Source organism: Cystoisospora suis, assembly GCF_002600585.1.
Source record: "Cystoisospora suis strain Wien I chromosome Unknown contig_1157, whole genome shotgun sequence".
Lineage (NCBI taxonomy): Eukaryota > Apicomplexa > Conoidasida > Eucoccidiorida > Sarcocystidae > Cystoisospora > Cystoisospora suis.
The window spans coordinates 58,190-81,407 of NW_027153958.1; the positions used below are offsets into that span (position 1 = coordinate 58,190).

The following is a 23,218-nucleotide window of genomic DNA, read 5'->3' on the forward strand; positions in this document are numbered from 1 at the left end:
GCGGCTACACAAAACACCAGATTCCCTTGCACACACACTGGACAACGCCACCACAAGCCAGGGGCTGCGTTGTACCTGGGAAACTCACTATGCCCGTTAAAGTTGATAAGCGCTTGTTTCGTCTTTTCCTCTTCGGCGGCCAACTAGTGCACGGACGGCTGCCGCATGCCAACGTTGTCGGCATTCCCCGGTATTCTCGATGGTGCCAAGAGAGGTTGTAGAGTACGAAACGCGGCAAACCGCAAACAGCGCTAATAACAGACATACTTCTTACTCGAACTCGTGTGCAAACCTCAGTGAAATGAAGACAGGGGTCACGCCAGCGTGCACTACGGTATCGACTACATGGCTCTACCGAGAGATCCACTGCCGCGGTCCATGTGGTGGTGCCGTGTGTGCCGTACCATACTGAACTTGCGCGGGATGAAGTGGTGACGTGTTCGGCCTTTGTCATGGGATCTTGCCTCTCTTCCGCCAAGCAAGGCCACACAACTGTCCTTTCTGATGGCTGCTAGCAGAAGGGTCCAGTGACCCCGGAACATACAATGCCTGATGCCGCTAGTGATTCCTTCTTTGAGTGCGGACGTCAGCTGGGTCCAGAGAGAACACTTCAGAGTAGGGCAGGCGCCATCGTAAGTCACCCTGCGAAGCCAGTCCCTCCGCCAGAATTACTTAGACGGAAGATGTTTGAACCTTTTCACTGAGGCAGCACTACGGACAAAAGTGCGAATTGAAGACAACTTCTGTACATTAGACCTGTTATACCGGCAGAGTACACTCGTCCTACAATGTAACACAAACCTAAAAAACCGGGCTTGCGCACCTGACTGGAATGCATGAACAGACAGAGCGCAACGCACTGTGCTTGGCAACAGTGTGGAATGCGAGAGCGGACCGCTCTTTGCCAATGCTGTCTTGGCTGTTGCGATTGGGTGCAAAACGTCCCGACATTAACAGAAACAAAGTCGCGAGAGAATTCCGACCCTTTGCAAGAAATAGATTCTGCAGGTGACTATGGCAGACCTCGTAACAACAAACCGCAGTTGTCCCAGCATGCTCTGTGTACATCTCCACCACCCTCCACAAAGTACCGCCTGTCCCAGCATTTTATTCATACGTTAAGAGGCAAACCCGAAGGCGAATCATTGATGCATAAGGAGCTCCTTGACCATTCGTAGGTCTCCAACTTTGTCTGAAATCTGTCCTTATGTGGCTGATTACCACAATGACGGTGGCTTTGTCTTCGAAGAGGCCGTAGCATCTTGCATCCATACGTGACAACATGATACAGCATCGTCGCGCGGGAGGGTAAATTATTGATCTGTGTGTGACTGAGTTTTGAATACAGTTCAAGATATGACGCACCGGCTCTTCGACTTGGAGGACGACCGCTGCATGGCAATAGGACACCAGCAATACCGCACCGACGGACGCATCACTGTACTCACCTGCTCAGACGCAATGCCAACCGACCTCACAGCTCCATCAGATTCGCGCGACGCACACACCGGGGCACTACCGGAGCACGCCGGGCGAAACGGAGTGCACACAAATGCTCTGGCTACTCCCTTGATGCACTTGCATTCACATATCCTTAGAGCAGCACCGTTCTTCCTCTGGACCGCCAGCGCTTGAGCGCCCGCTCGCCGGCAACAGAAAGGTGAGTTTAGAGCGCCTCGCCCGACAGCCTTTGACTCAACCTTATCAGGACAAACACTGGCGACACAGTGTCGTGGCGTTTTTTGACTATCCCGCCAAACACTGCGCTCGACACTATTCACGTTGCTTAAGCCGGAGTAACCACTGCTAGGCGCGGCCCTGTATGCTGTCACCCTGCCGGGGCTCGCTCGCGGGCTAGAAATGCCAGCAATGCCTCCCCGGGAGTCTCCGGTTACAAACGAAGTTGCGCCCTCGAAACTGCTGCGCGCGCGGCTTCCGCTCAACACCACTGACGGCGCTGCTCCCGGCGGACAGTTGTGATACAACACGGGACTTTGCGCAGGCGCAAAGGAGGCGGAGGTAACCTGCTCACGGTGGCTGTACCCAACCTCTGGTGTTCCTCCAGTGATTTCTCGGAGCGCCTGACGCCTCCCCAGAATCTGATGGACGGCCTCAGTTGAGGAAATCACTTGACATACTTGCTGCTTCGACGACGCCCTTGCGGGCTCTGACACACCATGGAAAGAACAGCAAAACGCCACAAGCACACAAAACTCTATTTTCTCCTCGATGAACACAGACATCGAGTGCGGAAGCAGCTGTCCCCATTTCAGAAGGAAATGCAGAAAGCTGGAAGGCACAGAGAAAACCAGGCTAGTATACGGCATCCTGCAGGAGAAAACGCGAATCTGTTTGTTAAAGAAGGCAGTTGTCAAAATTTCCAGTGTTGGCCCTCACTGGAAAAGTGCGCCTGAACTCACGACTATAAGTCTTTAGTCCTGATACCTACATAAGAACTCCTGTTCGTCGTATCCTGAGAGGTGGATTATGAGTTGAGCAAGCGTCCACCGGGAAATAAATCCCTCCGAGGTATCACTGAATGAGACTTCCACGGAGTAGCACAGCCGGCACTTGCTCTTGGAGATTCCTGGACACGCACCTTTCCCTACGCTTGACGAAGCAGGCTTTGCCGCGATGGAAGACGTGCTAGATCCAAAGAGACGAAAGCCCCGGCTCCGCTGCTGCTTTTCCTTCCTGGCCTGCTGGACCCGCTGACAGTCGTGGTCCTCCTGAAGCCGGTGCTTCAGGCACACGGACTGATTGCATAATTTGCACTGGTATGTGGTGATCTCCGTGAGCCTCTGCGCACGCAAATAAACAATCGGTGCTCATGGGCGCCTGTGAAACGGGGAAAGTCTGCATCAGTATCCGACACGGTCTGTTCTCACATCATCTAGAACTATGTAAGACACAAGGGAGAAAGACAACCTCGAGTCGGAGCCCCACTACGCAGATCGCTACTGCCCGAGAAGGCGTACTCGTTGAATAACCCCACATCCCTCTGTGCAAATAACAACTAAACACCGGGACAGCTACGCTACTGAAACTGTGGAAGACACACACGACGCAGGAACACCTCCAAAGCCCTATTTGTAACGGAAAACGAAAGTGAATCCTCCTCTCACAAAGCATATCACGAAAACGATATTAGAGAGAGTCCAGCTCAAGTCAGATTGAAGATTTCAGTACGCAAAAAACTGATTTACACGTTTCCTGATGAAGACACTCACAGTTATTCTTCACCTCTCTCAACCTGCACCAGACTCTTCGCCACACCCAAAACCTTACCGATAGCAGGAGCGTGCTAGCATAGGCCAAGTAAACTAAACACAGCTTGATGATCTCAGCACTGATTCCTATGCGGCGATGTGTTGGCTTGTCCAGGTGAACGAACGAGTGCGGTTATTTTTTTCTGAACAACACCCTACTTCTCTGCAGCCTTTGATGGGGCATGTGCTCCCCTTTAGCTGTCTCCTCCTTTCTTCGTACTTATCGGGTTGGCATTGAGGCCGATGCCGTCGAGCCGCAGCCTCTTCTACCTCTTCGTTACGCTGTCGCAACAGTGACCACACAGCAGCAGGTACTCCACAACAGAGCAAGAATGAAAAACAACCGTCGGCGGCTGTAAAATCCACCTCCGCCACAGGTGAGAGCGTGCGACGATATTGACGGAGGACCAGAAGCAATGTGTACACTCAGAGCAGTGACGCTGAGACAGAGAAAAAAGAAGACTCCGAAAAAACATGGGCGGAAAGACTGGAGCTGTGAGTGACAAACCTACTATCCTATCAAAAAGGGAGATCGGCTGGAACACATCAGAGGATGGAGGTGCGCGCGCCCTCCAGGCAGTTTCTCGAAATTCTGATAAAATGGGACGACAGCAGACATCGCAGTGATGCCCGTAAGGCTGGGTACACCGCATTCAAGCTGCTCCAAGGCAAGAGAAAACCAGGAAGAGACTGAGCCCTGATCGGCCCCAGCCCGGGGCCGTTCATCCATAGAGAGTTGTGACGGGCGCTTGGAATGAGCTGCCGATTACCCTCGAAGCACTGATTACAGGCATCGCGTGACTCCATAAGAAAGACAACTTACCATAGGAACAGCTTCTAGACATGTCGGACAAACGTAGACACGCCGATCACCGGCGAGAATCCGTGAGCAGTTGTGCTTGTCAGGTGCATAATGATCGACGCAGAACTGGAATTAAACACAACAAACAGGCACAGGGCGGGCCAGTTGGAAAAGGAAGGACGATAGCAACACTCCGACGAAACCGGCCTATCCTAGAGTGATTTTTGTTGGGCGTGAAGACCCAGGGACAACAGACCTGGTCGCGATGGGACAGAGGGTCGAAATCACTCGTAGTTCGGAGATGACAGCTTCTGATACGTTTTGAGGGCAAACAACGCACGAGAGCCAGACAACTTTCCTAGTAGAACCCTCCCAGCCTACTGCAGTCACGAGAAGTTACCAACAGACACAGTGCAACCAGGCGGGGAAACCTTATCGTACAGACTGCATACGGTTAAGACCGAAATGAACAGCCTGCAGCAACAGCCCGCCGCCGTAGCCCCGAGGATGGGCATGCATCACCCAGCTAGACTCCCGCTTTCCGTTGTGTCCCCCTCCGTCAAACCTACCACTTTGTTGCACTTGTTACAGTTGAACGGAAGAAAGTCGCGCATGCCACACAGCGGCTCGCTGCAGACATCTCCCTTATCTGAGAAAGCCGCCATTGTATCAGGCACCACGGTTAAAATAGGACCGCCCTGCAGTGCATGTTGCAGACCTGGGAGGGCCTGGGCGCCCTCGCGGGTACAGTCTGGGGACGGAGACGGCGCATATGCAACCGTGATACTGCGGAGAAGTACGGATGCGACAGGAGACGCCTCACGGCGAAAACTAAACAGCAGGCTAAAAAGCAGGCGGGAAAGAAGCGCTCCGATGCCGGAAAAGAAGATAACGTATATCAGTGTGAAGCCTTTGGCATGAGTACGTTTCCACGAAAAAGCCAGCGGATACCGCTGCCCTTCGCTACGCCAACCCTACTCGGACAAATGTCTCGGGCTCCCGGTGCAGAAACTGAATGCAGCGGGCAACCTGGGGAGGGAGCGAGAACCGAGAAAGGTAAGCGAGCTGCCACGCACAGACCCGCTGGACCGAGAAAGATGGATTCGTAAAAAATCAATACGGTTTCCCCTTTTCTGGTCATTTAGCATCACATGCCCCCCAGAAGTGATTCACGCAAAGCTGCACCGGTGCTGACCGCGCTTGCTCATCCGCCCGGGTCCCTAACTGGCCTCGCACCTTAATAGGACAAGAGCTTTTTCTGTAGTGGTTGCGCTCCTGACTCTGCCAGATTTCTGTTCGGCAGTTCCCTTGCTGTCCAAAGCTTCTGGGATCCAAGGCGCCTGTACAAACGGAGACCACTGTTACCGCCATCACTCAGTCCGTAACATGCACATGTCCAGCACTTTGGGCGAGCTGACCGGAGAGCTAGCTCTGCGCCATACCGTCTTGGGTAGACTGTGGAACCAACTACAAAGAAGCTACGGTGCCAAACTTATAGAGCAGGTCGTATGCCAAAGAAACTCGACAGCGTCTTAAGTGACAGGCGTGCAACCATGGGCTCTGTTGACTACAGCGCAACAGGTCACGTGCTAACACTCCCCGCCATGCCCAGGAAATGCCTTTCCAAGCCAGCAGCGCTTTTGGACCTGCAAAGTCTCAACACCAAGCGGCAGCCGCGTACCGTCGAGCACAATTAACAAAAACGCTCCAGGATCTGTCTGCGTTTGGTTCGTAGTTAAGAGTGTTTTCGGGCGGAAGTGTAAGTGCAGTCGGTTTGACATTCAGGAGAGACTAGACCCCGCGCCCGGACAGCGTCCCAACTGCGAGGGATGGGAGACATGGCCAGCCAAGCGGCTCCACAGGCACCAGCATACCACGGATGAAGGTAAAGCCATACGAAGACAATTACTTTTGACTTTCCTGCAGCAAGCTTGCGAGTGTACGTACACTGTCAGGAGAGGTACGCTCACGTGAAACCTCGTAAGTGGCTTTCCCTTCCGTGTCGCCGGGCTTCGTGGCTACTTGGCTGATGAGGTGCATGAAGCTTGTCAGGAATTCAACCGAATCGCACAGATACATGCATGTAGTGGCCGGCCATGAAACAAATCGGGAAAATCGTCTGCGTGGTAGCCGTTATCATTGGCATCGGCGACGCAGCTAAGCGAATGGCGCACGCCAAGGCGCCGGAGTGCCCTCTCCGCTCATCGAAGGATTTTCACGAGGTAAGATGATACATCTCTTGATTTTCCGCCCTTCCTGAGGGGGCGTTACAGGGCTGCGGGCCACACAATGTCTGTGTGAAGCCGTGTCTCAAGTGAGCAGCACGTCATCGGTTTGAGCTCAACTGACTCAGCTCTCGGTTCCAGACACTTCCTGCCAACACAGTCCCCTACCTTTTTCTTCAAAGGCCTGCCGCGTACCGACGGTGAGTCAATTCTTTTCATTGACCTCCTCGCTGATGCGAAGAGATTGGTTGCAGACGTTTGGTTTGAAGTTCTGGCTCTCTCTACAGCGCGAAGCTTTCACGCTGGTGAAGGTTCGTCAGACGAAGCTCTTGAAGTGTATCGCCCCGGCGGAGCTGTCTCCGGCTACTTCTCTGTCCTCCCTATCACGGAGCCAGGTACTTCACCTGGAAGGCGCAAGACGTAGCGTAAACAGATACCCGCTGTTTCAGGGACGTACCTTGTTATGCTGTTCAACGTAAGACAGTCTTTCGCCTACCCGGCAGCTAACTTACCTCACTCCGAACCCAGGGAACACGCTCTTTGCCCGACGTACTCAGCGCACAAAAGTTTTGCGTTTCAAAGTTCTAGCTGGAGTACCACTGTGCTGCGACTACTACGCTCCGCACCACGGAGTATGCCACCGCTTCCGAGTATAGGTGCCGGGGCGATTTCGCTTAGGACCCCTCCAGGAGTGGGGCAAGTTCAACACTCGGCGCTACGCCGACTGAGGCGCACTTCTGAGCCCTGGCGCATAAGTGAAGCCTCCCGCTTCCCCGAGGATACTCAGGAACTGACATGCTCTGGAGCCAACAATATTCCACGACTGCACGTCTCCTCTATTCACGTGGCTGTTTGAAACGTGCAAGCGCCCTACGCACTCGTCTTACACTTGCCTTGGAAAACTAGACCTATTTCTCACAGCTTTAACTTCTGTCGTGTAGGAAGCTAGGCTCACGTGCGGCTCAGTTTGTTCTTTCTCGTTATATGGGGGAGAACCTTGTGTAGCGATGCGTCAACACGGCAACCTCGCATGACGTATCTGGAAGATCCTGCGAATTCTTGCTTTTGTCGTACTCGGTACATCGCGTACTAAGGAACCTGCTGTCTTTCTAACCGCACGGGTCACAACCATCCACGCCGTCAACAAACGAACGCACAACACTCCCTGCTCAACTGGGGCAGCGGCTTTCACTAGTCAGACATTAGCCATTGTTAGTTGAGGAGATGGCACAACAGGTTGACCAGGGGATCATCCGACCAGATACCTCAGCACGAAACACGCCATATTCAACAGAGCAGAATACACAAGGTCTTGCCCCTCAAACAGCGCATCTCGAAAACGAACAGGTACTTGCACCGACATGCCGCAGGCAGCTTCTCTCCGCAAAGGAAAAAAAAACAGACTTGGCCCATTCTTTACAACTTGTCATAGAAGTTATCGAAAGGCGGGATCTCGGGTTTCAAGTTCTTTCTCGTCCTGATGTTCTGGACCAGCTCCTCCATCTTGGACCCCTTCTCAAGCGGGTCACCGTTGAGCATGCTCCAGTGATCGAACACACACTGAGGGAAGGCCTGGCCAGAGGTTGCAGCGCGAAGAGCTGTGGTGAACCCGAATGACTCAGCGACGGGCAGATAGGCCTTGATTTCAACGAGAGGAGTACCAGCACGCTGTTCTTCATGGAACACATGACCACGTCGGGTGTTGAGCGTAGAATAGATGCCTCCTACAGCGTCCTGAGGGCAGGTGATGTCGACTAGGAACATGGGCTCCTGGAGTCTCGGGGCTGAGGCCAACTGGCACGCGTACAAGACACGACGGCAAGTAGGCATGATCTGTCCGGCACCACGATGGATAGCGTCAGCGTGCATGGTTACATCGGTCAAGTTAAACCGGATGCCACGCATGTTTTCTTCGCAAAGAACACCCTCCTTGCTAGCCCACTGGAAAGCTGAGTTGCAGTGGTCTTTGATTTCATTCAGATATTGGACTCCTTGTGTGGTATCGATGAGGAAGTTGGCACCGGTTGTCTCGGGACCGAAGCACCAAATCTTGAGAGCGGCGTTCTTGTCGAAGTCGTACTTCTCTGCCAACGCATTGGCACGCTCCTTGGGGTCGTCACGGGCATTGATTTTGCCTGCTTCGATAGCATCAGCCAGCCCGTCAGGGAACGGCTCTGCCACCATGTACAACCTGTTGTGCTTGTTCGGAGACTTCGACAGACATGTCATGTGAGAAGGCGCTGATACGGTCTCCCGATACGACACAACAGGGTCAGAAACTGTGAAGTCGATCTGGGCGTACTCATCACGCAGATCCTTCAGGCAAATTTCGACGTGAAGCTCACCACAACCCGCGATAATGTGCTCTCCGGATTCCTCAGTAGTACATACGACCAGCGGATCGGACTTGGACAGTTTCTTCAAACCCTCAACCAGCTTGGGAAGCTCTTTGTTGTCTTTAGGCTTGACGGCGACACGGACGACGGGAGAGACGGAATACTTCATGTCAGCGATGTTGTGAGCGGTTTCCAACGTTGTAAGAGTACCCGACTTGAGCAAGTACTGGTCTACACCGACCAAACAGCAAGTGTTACCACAGGGGACATCCTGCACGTGCTCGACGTACTTTCCCATCATAATAACCGTACGCTGAATGCTCTTGACGTACAAGTCCGTCTTCTCTCCTGGTACATAACGAGGTCCCTGGATACGCACCTTCTGTCCAGTAGCAACAGTCCCGGAGAATACACGACCGAAAGCATAGAAGCGTCCCTTGTCAGAAGTGGGAACCATCTTGCTGACGTACATCATCAGCGGGGCGTTGGGATCGCAGTTGCGGATACCCTGTGCTGCCTCATCATCCATGGGTCCTTCGTACAGGTTTTCCACACGGTATTTCTGAGCTGCAAATGGAGATGGCAGATGTCGCACCACCATTTCCAGAAGAGTGTCCCCAGCGGGAAGCCACAGCTGCATGACGCGCTTCAACAATGCCTTGCCGGTCAAATCCTTGTCATCACCCTAGAACAACACAGAGAAGAGAATCACGGCCACAGAGATGACTCTCGAGTACACCTAGTTACGCAACACCTTAGAGAGCCGAAGGCATGCATTCGAAGATTCGGTTAATATAAGGAAAAGAAAAGCAACAAAATAGACACTTCAAGTGCTCGGGTACCGCCGAACCGGCAATAAAGCCTTAAGACTCACCTTGAGCTCCACACCCAGAGATCCAAGCATCTTGGTGTATTTATCCTTTTCGTCATTCATGATGCTGGTGAACAAGGTGCAGATGGGGTCCATAATGAACTGACAGAAAGCACGACGGGTGTTCTCTCCTTGAGATTTGGTCCATTTCTTCTCCTTGGCGTTGTAGAAGTTGTTGCCCCAAAGACGTTCCATCATTTTTTCCTTAGGGACGTCGAATTTCTTGGAGTAGATCTTAGAGAAGCGTTCAACTGTGAACGCCCAACCATGGAGACCACTACCGAAAGAGACAGTTCCTTTCTCTGGGTACACCTGGGTGTCACCCATGAGCTCATCGTTGTACGTAGAGATGATGACATTGACGTTTTCGATGGTACGAGAGAAGGTCTGGTAGATTTCTTCACCATCCATTTGTAATTCAAGAAGAGCTCGGTCTACCTTGTTCACGTGGAGGACCGGACGGATACGCTCTGCAAGTGCTTGACGTAACACAGTCTCTGTCTGGACGCAGACACCCTCAATCGTGTCGACGACAACGAGGGCACCATCAGTGACACGAAGAGCTGCTGTAACCTCAGATGAGAAGTCGACGTGTCCTGGAGAATCGATCAGATTGATAAGGTACGGCTGGGGTCCTTTGCCATCTTCCATGTCGTGCTCGAAGTACATCGAGATACCCGTTGACTTGATGGTAATGCATCGCTCTTGCTCGTCAGCTCGCGTGTCCGTAAATCGAGCATCCCCTGCCGCTTTAGAGGAGATAATACCAGCTTTGGACACCAGGGAATCTGTCAGTGTCGACTTGCCGTGATCGACGTGGGCAATAACGGACATATTCCGAATATTCTTCGGATTGCCCATAATCTCACGCATCTGCTCAACTGAGAAGTTCACCTGAAATCGAAACCAACAAGACCGCCACAACTTCATGCAGAAAAGTATCCGTCTAAATTGAATCAGGCGGGTAACCCGCGAAGACCCGTTTACGAAAGTGCGCTCCTGCAGGCGACAGAGTCGAGCAACTGAGAAACACTCGCAGCTAAACTCAAAACTGACAAAGTGCTCAAGCCTGGTTGTCCTGTCTATGAGATCTGACTGTATACGGGGCAGCTAAGCGATCGAAACAAAGCACTGGGTCATCCTGTGTCGGGCATACACTGAGAACGCCGCGGACACGGGCATCTAATCGCGGTCACCACACTAAATCCACTTGTCGAGAACGGCCGGACGGCAATCTATGCCCCGGACATCGACTATGAAGTGCGGTCATTCTGATGAGGGGCATGTCCGAGATATCTAGCCTGTCGAGGCTTCAGTCGGTTAGTGGGGAAATGCGGAGGGACGGAATGTCTCGACGCTACTCAAGCTCTCTCTCCGTCACTTCCCGCACTTCCCCCTAGTCCCATAACTGAGAAAAACACTCAGCAAACATGTAATCTCGAGCAACAGAGGAGACGGCTAACGTGGACAGAAAGAGTGCAACTTTGTTTCACTGTGGGACTCGGGTGGACAAAAGACGTACCATCTTGGCTACAGGGGGGTGGGGAAAGAAGGCAAAAGCCGAGCAAAGAAAAAGAGCACGGACAAAAGACCGATGCGCCGACGGTTCAGAAAACGAAAAAAAAAACGTCCACACTAAGTGCCCTCTAGACCGTCAGGTCCGACACGTGTGTTATGTAGGGGGAGAAGCACAGCGCGCAGTTGGGACCACTGAGGGCGGGGGGTACTACGTCAGCGGCCTTACAACCACCGAGGGACGAGTTGTCCGTAAAGGAGGCAGTAGTTTTCAGTCCGCGTGTTGCGGAGGTCGATGCGACACCTGCGACAAGGCCGGCCGGTGCGTCTTGAATGATACCAGCAGTCACGCAATGGAGACAGGAGGAAAAGGTAGCTTCCTCATATATAGGCCGTCGCCACAGGTCGTTCGGCTAGCCTGACCACAGCTCCAAGCCGGAGTACTCCAAAGGGAGCTGGCTAGGATACAATACTTGATATAAGCCGAAATCCTCCACTGCTGAAGCTGGGAGCTCAGCTTCTTCGTTGGTCTGGCGCAGGAAAGGTGTCCAGCCCCAGCTGGCGAGCCGGGCCTCGAGGGCGTGTGCGTGCGACCGGTGTCGATAACCTGGCAATGAAGTCGCCTCTGGCTAACAAAAGAAGTCCTTGTTTCAACGAAGGAGAAACAGGGAGCAGGCGCCATCTACAGGCCAGGCGGTGAAGCGTGACTGTCGCGCCAGTCGGGATCGCCTTCCAATTGGGCCCGAGCGCTCGCAGCGGCTTGCTGAGGCGGTGGTTGTTCGCCAGTCGATCTACGGGACCACGGATCAAGCCCTTATCCCTCACCATTTTTCTACCCTGCTGCCTGGTTTCTTCATCGTGTGGTTATCGCGCGACACAGGCTCGGGGTTGCTGGCTTTTCTTCCTTCCCTGGTGAGCAAGCATCAGCCGCTCCGGCGAGCGACGGCTGAGCTGTGTTTGCAAAGCAGAGGTCGTCGCCGGGGAGAGCTATCGATTTCCCTTCTTCGTGTGTTCCCGCTCTCTACGGGCAGTGGACGTGGGACTAGTGCAGGATTTTCTTGAGGTTTTCTGGGATCGCTCTTTCCTCTCGGCACCACCCGAGCAGCACGCCCGACTGCCCGTTGACGCGAACTGCGTGGGACGTCACGTCATATTTTTGAGGGTCGTGCAGTGGAACAGCTTGCCTGTTACCCGGGGATGGGTAATAATTTGTCGTCAACTGGTCGGCCGTCCTTTCCCTCTGTCGATACCTTTTCCTGATACCCAGAGGGCACTCGTAGTCAGCTACGCCGCTTGATCGAACAAAACCCGTCGTCGGGGTTTCTACACGTCGGAAAACAAGCCAGAATAAAAGGAGAGGTTGTTAGTCCGTGCCGCATCTCTGCAGCGAGACGACGGTACACATATTCGGGGACGTCTTGGCGACGTGGAAAGTAGAAGTCTCACTTGTTGTGACCTGTTACTTGAACCGGGTTGCGTGCGGCTGGGAGATAGCTAATGCCTGTCCTGACTTGTATCCCAGGCGTGAATATGTTGCATTACGTCTTTGAAGACGTCTGAGCGGAGAATGGAAAAGACGGATGGTCTTCCGAGGGAGGAGGATAAGAAAGCGGGTGTCCCTCACCCGACTGGGGGCATTGGGCTTTGCTGGACTACGCCTCTGTCCTGTTACACGTGCAATGAATACCGAGAAGACGAGCAGCGGATCGAGCACGAGGGTGGAGAAGAACAGGAGGAACTCGTAAGCACGAGACAGGGGGAGGGCTTTCAGACTCCGATAGTTCTCTGCATCCCACGCACACCAGGGTGGCGAATGTTTGTGTCCGTCCATGCCGGACGGCCACTACGAGCGTGCTGGGTTTTGATGTTGTGTCGGCAGCGTCAACCACTCATCACGTTTTTTTCTGATGCTTTTACTCAGGTCGACCGAGCTGGCCCACTTCTTGAAGGGATTCCAGGATATTTGATGGATCGACATGGCAACAGCATTCGTTGCGTGGTGAAGCTAAACAAAATGCGCACGGCGCTCTTACTCTTGTCCGGAGATAAGGGTAGGACAGTGCCCTTACAGGAAATTCGCAGCATATTCTACGGTGACGAGCTGAAGCGTCTGGATGCGTTCGAAGCGGACAACACCGCCTGTGTGGCGGTTTACCTGGTCTCCGGGTCCGCGCTTCCAATTGTTTTCCCGAGTGAAGACCAAAAGTTCCAGTTCTTAGACGGTGTAGAGTCACTTCAGTTCGCCTTCACCAGTCAAGGCACTGCTCCAGCGGGAGAAAGTGCAGCGAAATCTTACGCTGCAAGGTGAATGCGCCACACCAGGAGGGACAAAACGGGGTTGTTCCGTAGCCGGCCGGTACCTGCTCGTTCAGCAGGACCAGTACACGGACAGGTGGAGCCTGGGCGATGCCCTCAGCGGCTTTTTTTTTCCCAAGAAGTTGCACCGTAGGCCCTCGCTGCCGGGAATACCTGGCAACGTATTCAAACTTTTCAGAAGCGACAATTGTGACTTTCCGCTGCACATGTGCGGGACACCTCACGCAGACAAAGGTAACAGTTTCAAGTCACGTCATCGACTCCGGCGGTAGGGTTGCTCGACAGTGTCATCATTTCAGGTATTGCTCACCCCTGCCGTCTTGCCATTTTTTCATGGCTACAGGCCGGAAACTTGGCCTAGTAGTGACGAAGGCAAGCTGTCTCCGACTCTACGAGATGTGTACGCTTCTGACTTTCCGTGCATGTCAGCTCTTCCCGTACAGGATTAGTGTTGCGGACGTTGTCAGATTATGTATCCCGGAGTTCCTGCAGAACGGCTTTGGGAGAAAGCAACTCGTGAGGGTGTTTCGGTTAGTTCTTGACTCGAAAAAGCGCCGAAACCGGATTCGGCAGGCATACGACGGTATGGCTGTACTGCGGCGCCAGCCAGCCGTGAGAAGAGGAGCGGTCCCGGGTATCACTTAAGACAAATGCCAGAGCGGGGACAACAGAGTTGGGACTGCTGTTAGCACTTGCGGTGGCCTCAAGTTGCCGTCTGTTCCTGATGTACAGCTTAACTTTCTTGTGAGAGTTAGTAACTGCTTTCACTGTTTCCACAGAATCAGTATGCCTGCCCTTTGAAGACCGCTCATCTATCGCCCGTTGTTTAACGAAGTACGGTTTGCCTAGCAGATCGAGAGCCATGGCGGTGCTGTAGCGCCTGGTACGGCACCGGGGGTCCTCGTGCCACTACATACCACCAAGCTCTTGCTGACACCGGGTGCTCCCAGCTGCAGGTTGCAACGTCACATGGCACTGGCTGGCTGGCAGCTGACTGAAGAGGGTCAGCTGGACCGGCATATCACTTAGCAGCTTCAAAGCGAGCATGGGCAGGGGCGCAGGGAGTTCGCGCTGCCAGACCCGAATATCCGACGTTAAAGCGATACACGGTAACGCCCGCCTCGCTTCCTTTGCCACACCTGGTGAAAGAGGACAGTGGAGTTGTCAAAAAGGGTGACTCCAGTACAAACAAAAGGGACGGCACTGCGAACTTTGGCTTGCTGCGACGTCAAACGTCCTCATCCAGGTCATTTCGAGTTGGCTCGACCAGAGAAAGTAGTTGGCCTCAGCAGGGTTATCACACCTGTTGTTCTCTCGTCTCCCTGAATGGCGCATTAGCGCGGAGACAATGCCTGTGATCTCTGAAAGGAACGCTGTGGCCCTGCCCACGGGATAATCTGATTCACAAGACTCGACAAAATGCATGCTGAGTACGGGCCGGGTTGAAGGTGTCGAATTCCGACCCGTGGGCTGCCGTACTGAACAAAGGAATGACTGACCGTTCTATGTTAGTCGGATGAGACCGGATAGGTTCGCCAGGATGAATGCGACTTTCCCTAGTCTTGACTCTAGTGGCTCTCGTTCATGAGCAACGGTACGCTACCGACTGTGTTTGTACAAACAACGTGGTTGGGCAGCTGGGCTGCATGACTGCTCAGCTGTGAGCTGACTTTCTAGGGGGAGGATACTCATCAAAAGGTGGGCCCTCAAAGCCGGCCGGTACAAACAACTGGCATACATGTGCTCGGTAGCGATCGTGACGTCCCAGGAGAGCACTTTATAAATTTGAATGGCTCTTTTCTCATCAGCTCGTTCTCAGGACAGAAGCCCGAGTCATTCTGGGAGCGTATCGTCGCAAGGCTGTAAGCTGACAAATGACTACCACGGCCCGGATGCATCTCATCGGTGGAACGAACCGTTTCGCCAGGGAAGACTTGCACTGAGGGCGAGCAGTGCTTCCTGGATCAGCGGTCCGTTATACCCGGTAGGAGCAAACAAACTGACCGCAACAGGATCAGCCGTAGATCCTGAATCTGCTGCTCCCCGAATGCAGTTTTTGTTCGTTCAGCCGCCTCCGGTCCCTGCCGCCATGCGCAGCTCCCACCAGTGTACAGGCGCATTCAAGCCGGGTTGTTCTTGATTCTGGGGCTCGCTAGCCGGCCTGGGCTGGTCAAGGCGTCTAGCCCCTGATGAAAAAGAGCAATACGCTCTTGCTGCGTCTTTCAGCGACATTCTCTTTTCTCGCCTTACGACGTACAGCAGGTTGCTCCATTCAGGGATGCAAATGCCGATTACTTTTTCTTGGTCTGCCCGAAGTTCTTTAGTGAACCCCAGGCCAGCAAAAGCGCCTCCGGCGCGACGCGAGAAGTTCCGCGGTGATTGTTGGGTGACACTCTTAGTCCTTGCACTTTCCCCTTCAGATTGAATCCTCTTCTTCAAGGGGTAACTTGGCTAGGTCAAATTACTCCGCGTTTACCCACCGTTTGCTGGTTAGGGACGTTCGCGCCATGTTTGCCAGCCGAAGCGACCGAGGCGGTATGGTTCGGGAGTGAAGTTTCAGTCCTGTGTCGTTTTCTTAGCACTTCGATTCTGTTCCTTTATCGTTCACTGTCCCCATGTAGGACTTCCGTTCGTGCATGGAGCGAAAACCCGACTTAGCGGCGCCGTTTAGTCCTTACAGCCACGCCCCGGCCCCGTAAGGGGGTTGGGAGTACGTTCTTCTTCCTTAAAGAGCCTTTTTTTCTTCTGTATTTCCCTGCCCAGCTTACTCCATCTCTTTTCCCCTCTTACTTTTTCTGAAGCCGCCTCTGTCTTGTCCGAAGTATCTCAACAATGGCAGCTCGCTTCGTGTCGCCGTTTGTGGAGGGAGAGGAACCTGCGGAAGTCTTCGCGGAAGTTTCGTCGACAGATCATCATTATGGTAGTTTTTCGGATTCAGCCCCCGTGAGAAAGATTGGGTCATTTCGCGAAGTTTCAGCCGATGGAGGGAGGGGTCCCTTTGGGAATAATGTTGAGCATGAGAAAACTCCGTTTTTGTCTCCAGCCGCCGGATCGGGAACGCTACAACACAGGTCCATCGGAGTGTCGGGAGCAGCGGGAAAGAGTTTTTCTTCTGACCATCCGAATGATAAGACATGCCTCTTGAAGCGTTCGGATGCAACTGTGGCCTCAAAACCGGTGCCAACGGCAAACAAAGTCATCAGCAGTTTAATTGCTATGCTTCAAGGTGTCGAAGTTCTATGCAACCTAGCCATTCTTTATCTCTACAAAGATGACTTTAGGCTCGATCCAGCTATTATGTCTGTAGTCATGGGGGCGTTGAAAGTCCCTTGGACGGTCAAACCAGTATGGGCGATGATGAGTGATAACCTACCTCTTTTTGGTTACCGGAGAAAGTCATACATCTTTGTAGGCGCTTTTCTCTGCATTTGTGCCACAGTCGGGATGGGTCTCATTGGGTGTACGAACATCTGGTTAGCCACAAGTTTATTGTTTCTCTATTTCGTTGGTAGTGCTACTTGTAATGTTATTGGTGAAGCCCTTGTTGTTGAAGCTGGACGTGGAGATGCTACCGAGGAAGGGACAGCAAAAACAGTTTCCATCTTCTTCGCTTTTCGTAAAGTGAGCTTTGCTGTCATGTCGTATCTTAGTGGATTTCTCTTAGACTACATGGACAAACGATACGTTTTCCTCCTTGCAACAACTCTTCCTCTAGCAGTCTTCATTTCAAACTTTTTCCTTGTTGAACCAATGACGGAAATTCTTCCAGTCAAGGAACAATTACGAAGACTTGGACGTGTTATAAGAAGACCAGCACTTCTTCATTCGACTCTCTTCATCTTCATTATGATGGTAAGTCGAGTCTTACACGATACGGGGAAGCGCTCCTATCAGCGACTGTCAGTCACTCTGGTCGATTCTTCTTCGTCTTCTTTGAACTCTTCGGGAAAGGAGACAAGAGTGTGTTTCACTTGTCTCTTTTTGTCTGCGGTGTTTCTGTCCTTTCCGGTATCACGTGTATATGGCACACCAAATCGGGGTTTCTACCCTGGTGCTCTGTAGGAACTAGAGATCTTCTGTCGAGTCAGAAGGGTGAAATCTGCGTCCGTGTTTCATTTTGCAGGACGTGCCGCTAGGAGTCATCGCTTCTTGTTTGTATCTGTTGTTCGTTCGCCAGTACCGGTTGCCCCTTTCGTGTTGACTTAGGTGAAGAATGCAGTAGTAAGGCACGAGCTCTCCGCTGTTCGCCTCTCCTCCTACCCACGCAATGTACATAGTGATTGCGAGATACCTTGTGGATGACTTTCCGTCTTCTTTTCCTTTGTTATATTTTGATGACATCAGATATGAGTTGGGGTGGTATGTGTTCCTTTCTTTTTTCTCGCAGAGTACACCATCAGCGGGCTCGATCATGTTTTACTTTATGACGAATGAACTCAAGTTTGGTCCTGAACTTCTTGGGCGTATGGCGCTCTTTCAATCGATTGCCAGCCTTTTGGGCATTCTCACGTATATGTGGTTCTTTACCACTACAAGCTTAAGGAAACTTCTTTTCGTCTCTACTCTAGTCGTCACGCCCTTCTGTCTCCTACCTGTCATTGTGTAAGCCTGCACACGATCAATATCGCTATTGGGACACTCAGCCGAAGTAGAGATAGTAAGGACTGTCAGACGGGGGAGAAGCAAGGATAGAGTTGGACTGCTGCGTTCCTATGTCTGCGTATCTGTGTCTATGTTCGTTTGTCTCTGCATATCTATCTCATCATGTGTGTCTGTGTTGTCATTAGGCGTATTTTCGCTTGTATACCTGGCAGATGTCGATACCCGTATTTCTGTATAAGTATACCTGTGTATCTGTATCTATCGTCTTAACTACTACGTATGCATGTATTCTATATCTATCTATCTATCTATATATATATATATATATATGTGAGGCTCATATCTTCTCTGTACTGTATTTGTGCTCGTACATCGGTATTCTGTACATGTGTAGGTGGACAGGGAAGTTCGTGCATTCATAGGGCACGTTCTATTCTAGACGTAGTACCGACTGTAACACACGTCAGGTTACGTTTTTCTTTGATCCAGTCTTTGGTCGTCTCGTCATTGAAGCTCGGTTTGTATGCAGTGTGTCTTTCTCCTTCTTTTCTGTAAGCTTTTTTGAGTCTAGATTCTCCGGAGTCGCGACCGTGGATACATACCCATACGTACCTATGTAAATATGCTCCATCTTGTGCCTGGTGTATTGCGTGATAACAGGGTGCAGCGGTGGAACGTCCAGATCGGCATTCCTGATACGGCGTTTGTTGTAACTGACACAGTCCTCATGGAGTTCGTAGGTAAGCGCGCTGTATACCCAGATGACGCAGTGAGAACTTTTCCACGGTGTCTTTTTCACTAGACTTGAGAAGGAAGGATGGGCTGTTGCTCATATCGTGGCTTCCGTGTTCGTCTCTCCTTTGTTTTCTTCCGTATGGCTCATGGCATGGCTTTCAGTTCCTGTTTTTTCGGACGTCTTCTTCACAATAAGCTAGTGAATAGTACGGACTACAACGTGCGAAAGATTTCTGAGTCGACTAAACGATGAGCAGCTGTTTGTCGTCGGTCTGATCTGTACACCACGGAGTTACCTGCGTCTTGGACTTCATCACCTTGAAATGATAGAGACCCTGAGAGGAATGGGTCGTCCTTTTCGTCAGAATGATATGTTTCTTCAGTGACTCCCTCGGTTTGAGTATCGAGCATCTTTTCTCATGGATCTTCGAGTTGTTCTGTGTGATATCTCGATCCTCAGTATTGACCCCCCTCCCTCTACTCAGAGATTGATTATCGTTGTGGAATTTTGCTTCATATACGAACCAAGGTGTTCCATACAGATTGACTTGCATCTGTTAGGTCTCGTGTGTTTTGCGTGTATGTATATATTCGTTTGTGTAAGTAAATTCTTTCGCTCCCGCGTGAATACAGAGGAACATACCTATGATACTCACTTCTCAAAAGCGGTTCTCTTCGCTCATTCAGTTATACTTGTTGGTATGTGGCCCTCTGCCTTGCTCTTTTTTCTCAGGAGAATTCCAAGCCATGCCAATTCTCGTCCTTGCTGCGCGTCTGTGCCCACCGGGGCTCGAGTCAACAATCTACTCTTTCCTTCTCTCCGCCTATAATTTAGGATTGGGTCTTGGCTCCCTACTCTCTGCAGGCTTAACAGCTGTACGTAGTGCTTTCGCATATTGCATTGTGTGGAGCATCTATATATGATGATCCGTCTGTATGTGTGTGTATGTGTTTGACGTAGCTCTTCTACGAAGTCAATCCACAGTCGGTGTGTAGAATCGTCTTTTTGATATCTGCCCTTTTGCATCAGTCTTGTGTACGACAGATCAGATGTGGTCGTGCTTGTAGATAGAGAAGTTATTGTCGTGGCAAACTCTCTCTTTCTTCATCTTTAAATGAATCTCAGAGTAGAGGCCACTGTTGTTGGTCTTCCTGTTCAGTTTTTCTTTACAGGTTGTACGTTGTCTGCATACTCCGTGTCCTACTTTTTCTAATATATATAGGACGTCTGCCGTTCGAAATCATGTGGCTAGATCAGGGGATGGATAGTTCATTCAGTCTCTCGACATCGCCGATACTACTACCTCGGTGATAACAGGTTGTGTGCAGCTTGCCTTTCTCAACGTATTCCCTTGTAGAAGACCACCGTTCTTCCTTATGCCTTTTTTTTTTCAGTTGACTTGCATCGTTCTTTGTTCTTCTTCTTTTCTCATCTCGTCTTGTCGATATCTGTGATGATGTTCATCTTCAGGCGTATGGAATCTCAGCAACTAATTTCACGAATCTAACGTCGTTAATCATCGTATGCGCTGCGACAAACTTAATCCCAGTATGCCTTATCTGGATGGTCCCTGATAACATCCCCGCCATCGAGACGGCCGAATTCTTTGAGCCTTTCTCTGCCAACCCTCCTCCGAGAAGAAAGATGCTCGGGTCGACAGATTCTCTTGCCGATCCCGGCGATGATGTTCTTGAAGGTACAGAATTGTGATCTCCTGATATGAACCAAGTCTACGATCTGAGGAGACACTGTCTCAAGCACGGGGGGGAAGGTGGTGGTGGTTGGCCGTCTGTCTTGCTGTCCCACATGTAGTGTGTCAGAACGGCCGTAGTAAAATGTTTTTATGTGACTTGATCGATGCTCAACAAAAGGTATTGCCACTGAACTGGACTGTAGGGTGTTATTGTAGATCTCAGCTCCTAATGTGGCGATGGGTGGGTGAATCTTCTGCACGCATGTGTTGTGCATGTTGTGGAGGAGAGGAGATCCCGTTATTCGTCGTCTCCTGGTGTGGTATGTCTTCTTGATCAACAGTTCTCCATTGCACCACCACCTTCTTCATTCCTCATGGACAGGCTTCAGCGTGTGCTCGGAAAGCCGGGTAGTAGAAGTAGTGAGATACAACTAGTAGTGAGTTTCAGGAGACGGTCCCTTCGCTCCGTGTCAACTGCACGCAATTCATCGTCATGGAACTTCCTCTCTATCTTTCGTGGTCAGACAAAGGGGAATGACGCTTGCTTGCAGGTATAGCTGGTGTATGTATTCACATACATGGGCGACTGCTGTAACAGTCCTTTCTCTTTTCAAAAGAAGGCCACCGAGTTTTGATTCAGGAAGAAGTGTGTAGTCGTTACTACATGTTTTTCTTCCACAGCCAGAGCGCCTGTTTCTTTTATCTCTGTGTGTGTTCAGCATCGACGAACTGTAGTACAGATGTAGAGAAAGGCGTGGCCGGAATGACAAGGCGTATGAATATAAATCATCCTAACAAGAATCGAAGGGGTTCTCTAGATTCAGCTGAATCAACGGGAGACAACGAATCTCTTCATTCAGGTCCTGAGAAACTTGTAGATGGAGAGATCCTTGTTTCCACGACGAGTGTCACTTCAGATGAAGAACAAAGTCACTCTCTCAGTCCCCAGGATGAGGCTTTCTCCTCTTCATCGCCACCTCCCTCTGTCAGAGATTTCGACGGTTCGGTCAGCGCCACAGCGACGATGATGGAGGCAGGTGAATGCGCTGCTTCTTCTCTTAGCCGTCGGGGTGGGAGTATCAGTAGAAAGTAGTTGAAGTAGTCATTCATAGTCGTCAAGATAGACGAGACGAAAGGGAAAGAAAGTCTAGGGAGAGAAGCAGAAGAAAGAAAGATTTTTCTTAACCCGTGAGCAGATAAAGGAAAGGCGTTCGAATGGGTAACGGTCAGAAGACATCTTAAGACATGGAGAGATTGAAGAATGAAACTTTATATGTGTTGTCAGTCACCCCACATAGATGGTGCCCCTTTAATCGTCGAGATGGAAGAGCTGAGAGATCGCGCAGCAAGTTCAATCAAGAAAGAGTCATCTCTTTCCCCCTCTCCTTTCTTTGGATCAACAGCTCTTACCCGGAATTGTTCTTTCTCTCTGGTTAGTATTTCGTGTCTTTCAAACCTCACCACGATGTTTCGGCGAGCACAGCATACACAAACATACAGATAGATAAATAGAAAGACTTCTTTTGCTTCATCTCCGTCCTCGTCATCCGTACTATAGATGATACATATGGCTCTACTGTCACAATGTTGTGGACAGATCTTAGTATCTTACGCGCACATATACATATCTATTTGAGTATATGTGTACGTGGAGGAAGGTTTCGAGAGACACTTGTTTTGTCATCGGTGCATGCCATCCAGTGTGTAAAGGAAGGGTAGAAAAAAAAACCCAAAAGGAAGAGGAGGAGCCTAGTGTGTGAGTTGAAGGAGTGGGGAAGGAGCTTGGAGAGAGGGCTATTTATGATGTGCTCATTATGAATAGAGTTCTTTTCCCTGTCCATTCCTTTGGGGTGACGGAGGAAGAATGAGAAGTATTTTCTTCACACACTCATCAATCGTTAGATGCATAGCACTGTCTACGTGTCTACACGCGGGCGCGTATACCTGTACGCATGCATGTATTCTCAAACTGTGTATGTGTGGGCCCTGAACAGCAGTGGAGCAAGGAGGGTTGGCGCCCAGCTTTTCCTTGTAGTTTGATGCGAAGAGCGAAGGGCATTTCAGAAGGCAGGTCTGGGTGAGAGGGAGAGATTCGATGTGAGTAGAATCATGAAGAATAGAGACCAGACCGCCCTGTACGCGAGGTAGTAGCAGTAGTAGTTCAATATGGCCCAATGCAGTTTAGTATCAAGAGAAAAGAATTCATACAGTTTTTTTTTTCTCCTGTGTTTCATGGCCATTTGAATCAGTTCTTCGTTGTGCTGCTTCGCTGGAGTGAGATAGTGATTCTCGATGTCTAGCTGCTTGTATAGAGGTGTAGCATATCATTACGAATATCTACGCATGTTTATCTATATGTCTGTCTGTCTATATTTGTTAATCTGTCTACTCGTATAGACATCGACGTGTGGGTCTACGTGGGTGGTGTACATGTGAGGGAGTGATTGATCATCGTGCCCTCAGACTTGTCTGCGCGTAAACACCCTTCCTTTTATTGCGCGATGATTCGTAGGCGTGGGGTGAGACAACATGTGACTATAGACGACCAGCATGCTTTCAATCAAAATGCAATTTCGTGATAACACTCACCGCTTTATTAGTGTTTATCAGGTTATTCAGTCATGAAGATAACTGTTTAAGAGTACGCCCCACACCGCTCGCATGCGGCCTATCAATCGATTACTGAGGAAGGGAATTTCTCTGTAATCTCACGATACACTAAGACAGTAGGAAAAGAGGAGCGGTAAAGTTCTAGTTTCCTTATTTGTTAAGAATGAGGAGTGCTGTGGCCCGGGCTCGAAGGCCGAGGCTGTCGGGATGATGCGCCATAGTCTTCTGTAGTTGCTGAGGTGT

General features: G+C 51.0%; 4 protein-coding genes across 4 annotated transcripts; 2 read left to right on the plus strand and 2 right to left on the minus strand.

The window, feature by feature from the left end:
• Positions 1-668: 668 nt before the first annotated feature.
• CSUI_002778 (an1 family zinc finger domain-containing protein) lies at positions 669-5,911 on the minus strand. The gene is made up of 6 exons (XM_068062977.1): positions 4,641-5,911; positions 4,093-4,197; positions 3,429-3,551; positions 2,600-2,801; positions 2,139-2,167; positions 669-1,391 (listed from the first exon to the last, which is right to left on the minus strand). The coding sequence occupies exons 1-6, from the start codon at positions 4,734-4,736 to the stop codon at positions 1,350-1,352; spliced, it is 597 nt and encodes a 198-aa protein (XP_067925053.1). The 5' UTR covers positions 4,737-5,911; the 3' UTR covers positions 669-1,349.
• A 1,701-nt stretch (positions 5,912-7,612) lies between these two features.
• Positions 7,613-11,481, minus strand: CSUI_002779 (elongation factor). Its single transcript, XM_068062978.1, has 3 exons — positions 11,026-11,481; positions 9,507-10,397; positions 7,613-9,317 (listed from the first exon to the last, which is right to left on the minus strand). Exons 1-3 carry the CDS (start codon positions 11,026-11,028, stop codon positions 7,713-7,715), a joined length of 2,499 nt encoding a protein of 832 aa, XP_067925054.1. The 5' UTR covers positions 11,029-11,481; the 3' UTR covers positions 7,613-7,712.
• A 1,458-nt stretch (positions 11,482-12,939) lies between these two features.
• CSUI_002780 (imc subcompartment protein isp4) lies at positions 12,940-13,326 on the plus strand (the record flags this gene model as incomplete). Its single annotated transcript, XM_068062979.1, has 1 exon — positions 12,940-13,326. Exon 1 carries the CDS (start codon positions 12,985-12,987, stop codon positions 13,324-13,326), a length of 342 nt encoding a protein of 113 aa, XP_067925055.1. The 5' UTR covers positions 12,940-12,984.
• Positions 13,327-14,298: 972 nt separating this feature from the next.
• On the plus strand, positions 14,299-23,002 carry CSUI_002781 (uncharacterized protein). Its single transcript, XM_068062980.1, has 6 exons — positions 14,299-17,186; positions 17,722-17,936; positions 18,597-18,676; positions 19,405-19,547; positions 20,143-20,368; positions 21,085-23,002. The coding sequence occupies exons 1-6, from the start codon at positions 16,167-16,169 to the stop codon at positions 21,456-21,458; spliced, it is 2,058 nt and encodes a 685-aa protein (XP_067925056.1). The 5' UTR covers positions 14,299-16,166; the 3' UTR covers positions 21,459-23,002.
• The last annotated feature ends 216 nt before the right edge of the window (positions 23,003-23,218 follow it).

What these genes read in the sequence shown, in the direction of transcription:
- CSUI_002779 (XM_068062978.1), bottom strand. An exon ending in CTCTGGGTGTGGAGCTCAAG is followed by an intron (nt 9,318 to 9,506) that starts GTGAGTCTTAAG and finishes GTGTTGTTCTAG; the next exon opens with GGTGATGACAAGGATTTGAC.
- CSUI_002778 (XM_068062977.1), bottom strand. Translation starts at nt 4,736, where the DNA reads ATGGCGGCTTTCTCAGATAAGGGAGATGTCTGCAGCGAGCCGCTGTGT. An exon ending in GTCTAGAAGCTGTTCCTATG is followed by an intron (nt 3,552 to 4,092) that starts GTAAGTTGTCTT and finishes CTGTTGCGACAG; the next exon opens with CGTAACGAAGAGGTAGAAGA. An exon ending in GGGCGTCGTCGAAGCAGCAA is followed by an intron (nt 1,392 to 2,138) that starts GTATGTCAAGTG and finishes ATTGCCATGCAG; the next exon opens with CGGTCGTCCTCCAAGTCGAA.
- CSUI_002781 (XM_068062980.1), top strand. Translation starts at nt 16,167, where the DNA reads ATGGCAGCTCGCTTCGTGTCGCCGTTTGTGGAGGGAGAGGAACCTGCG. An exon ending in TCTTCATCTTCATTATGATG is followed by an intron (nt 17,187 to 17,721) that starts GTAAGTCGAGTC and finishes TTTTTCTCGCAG; the next exon opens with AGTACACCATCAGCGGGCTC. An exon ending in AGTCCTCATGGAGTTCGTAG is followed by an intron (nt 18,677 to 19,404) that starts GTAAGCGCGCTG and finishes CTTTTTTCTCAG; the next exon opens with GAGAATTCCAAGCCATGCCA.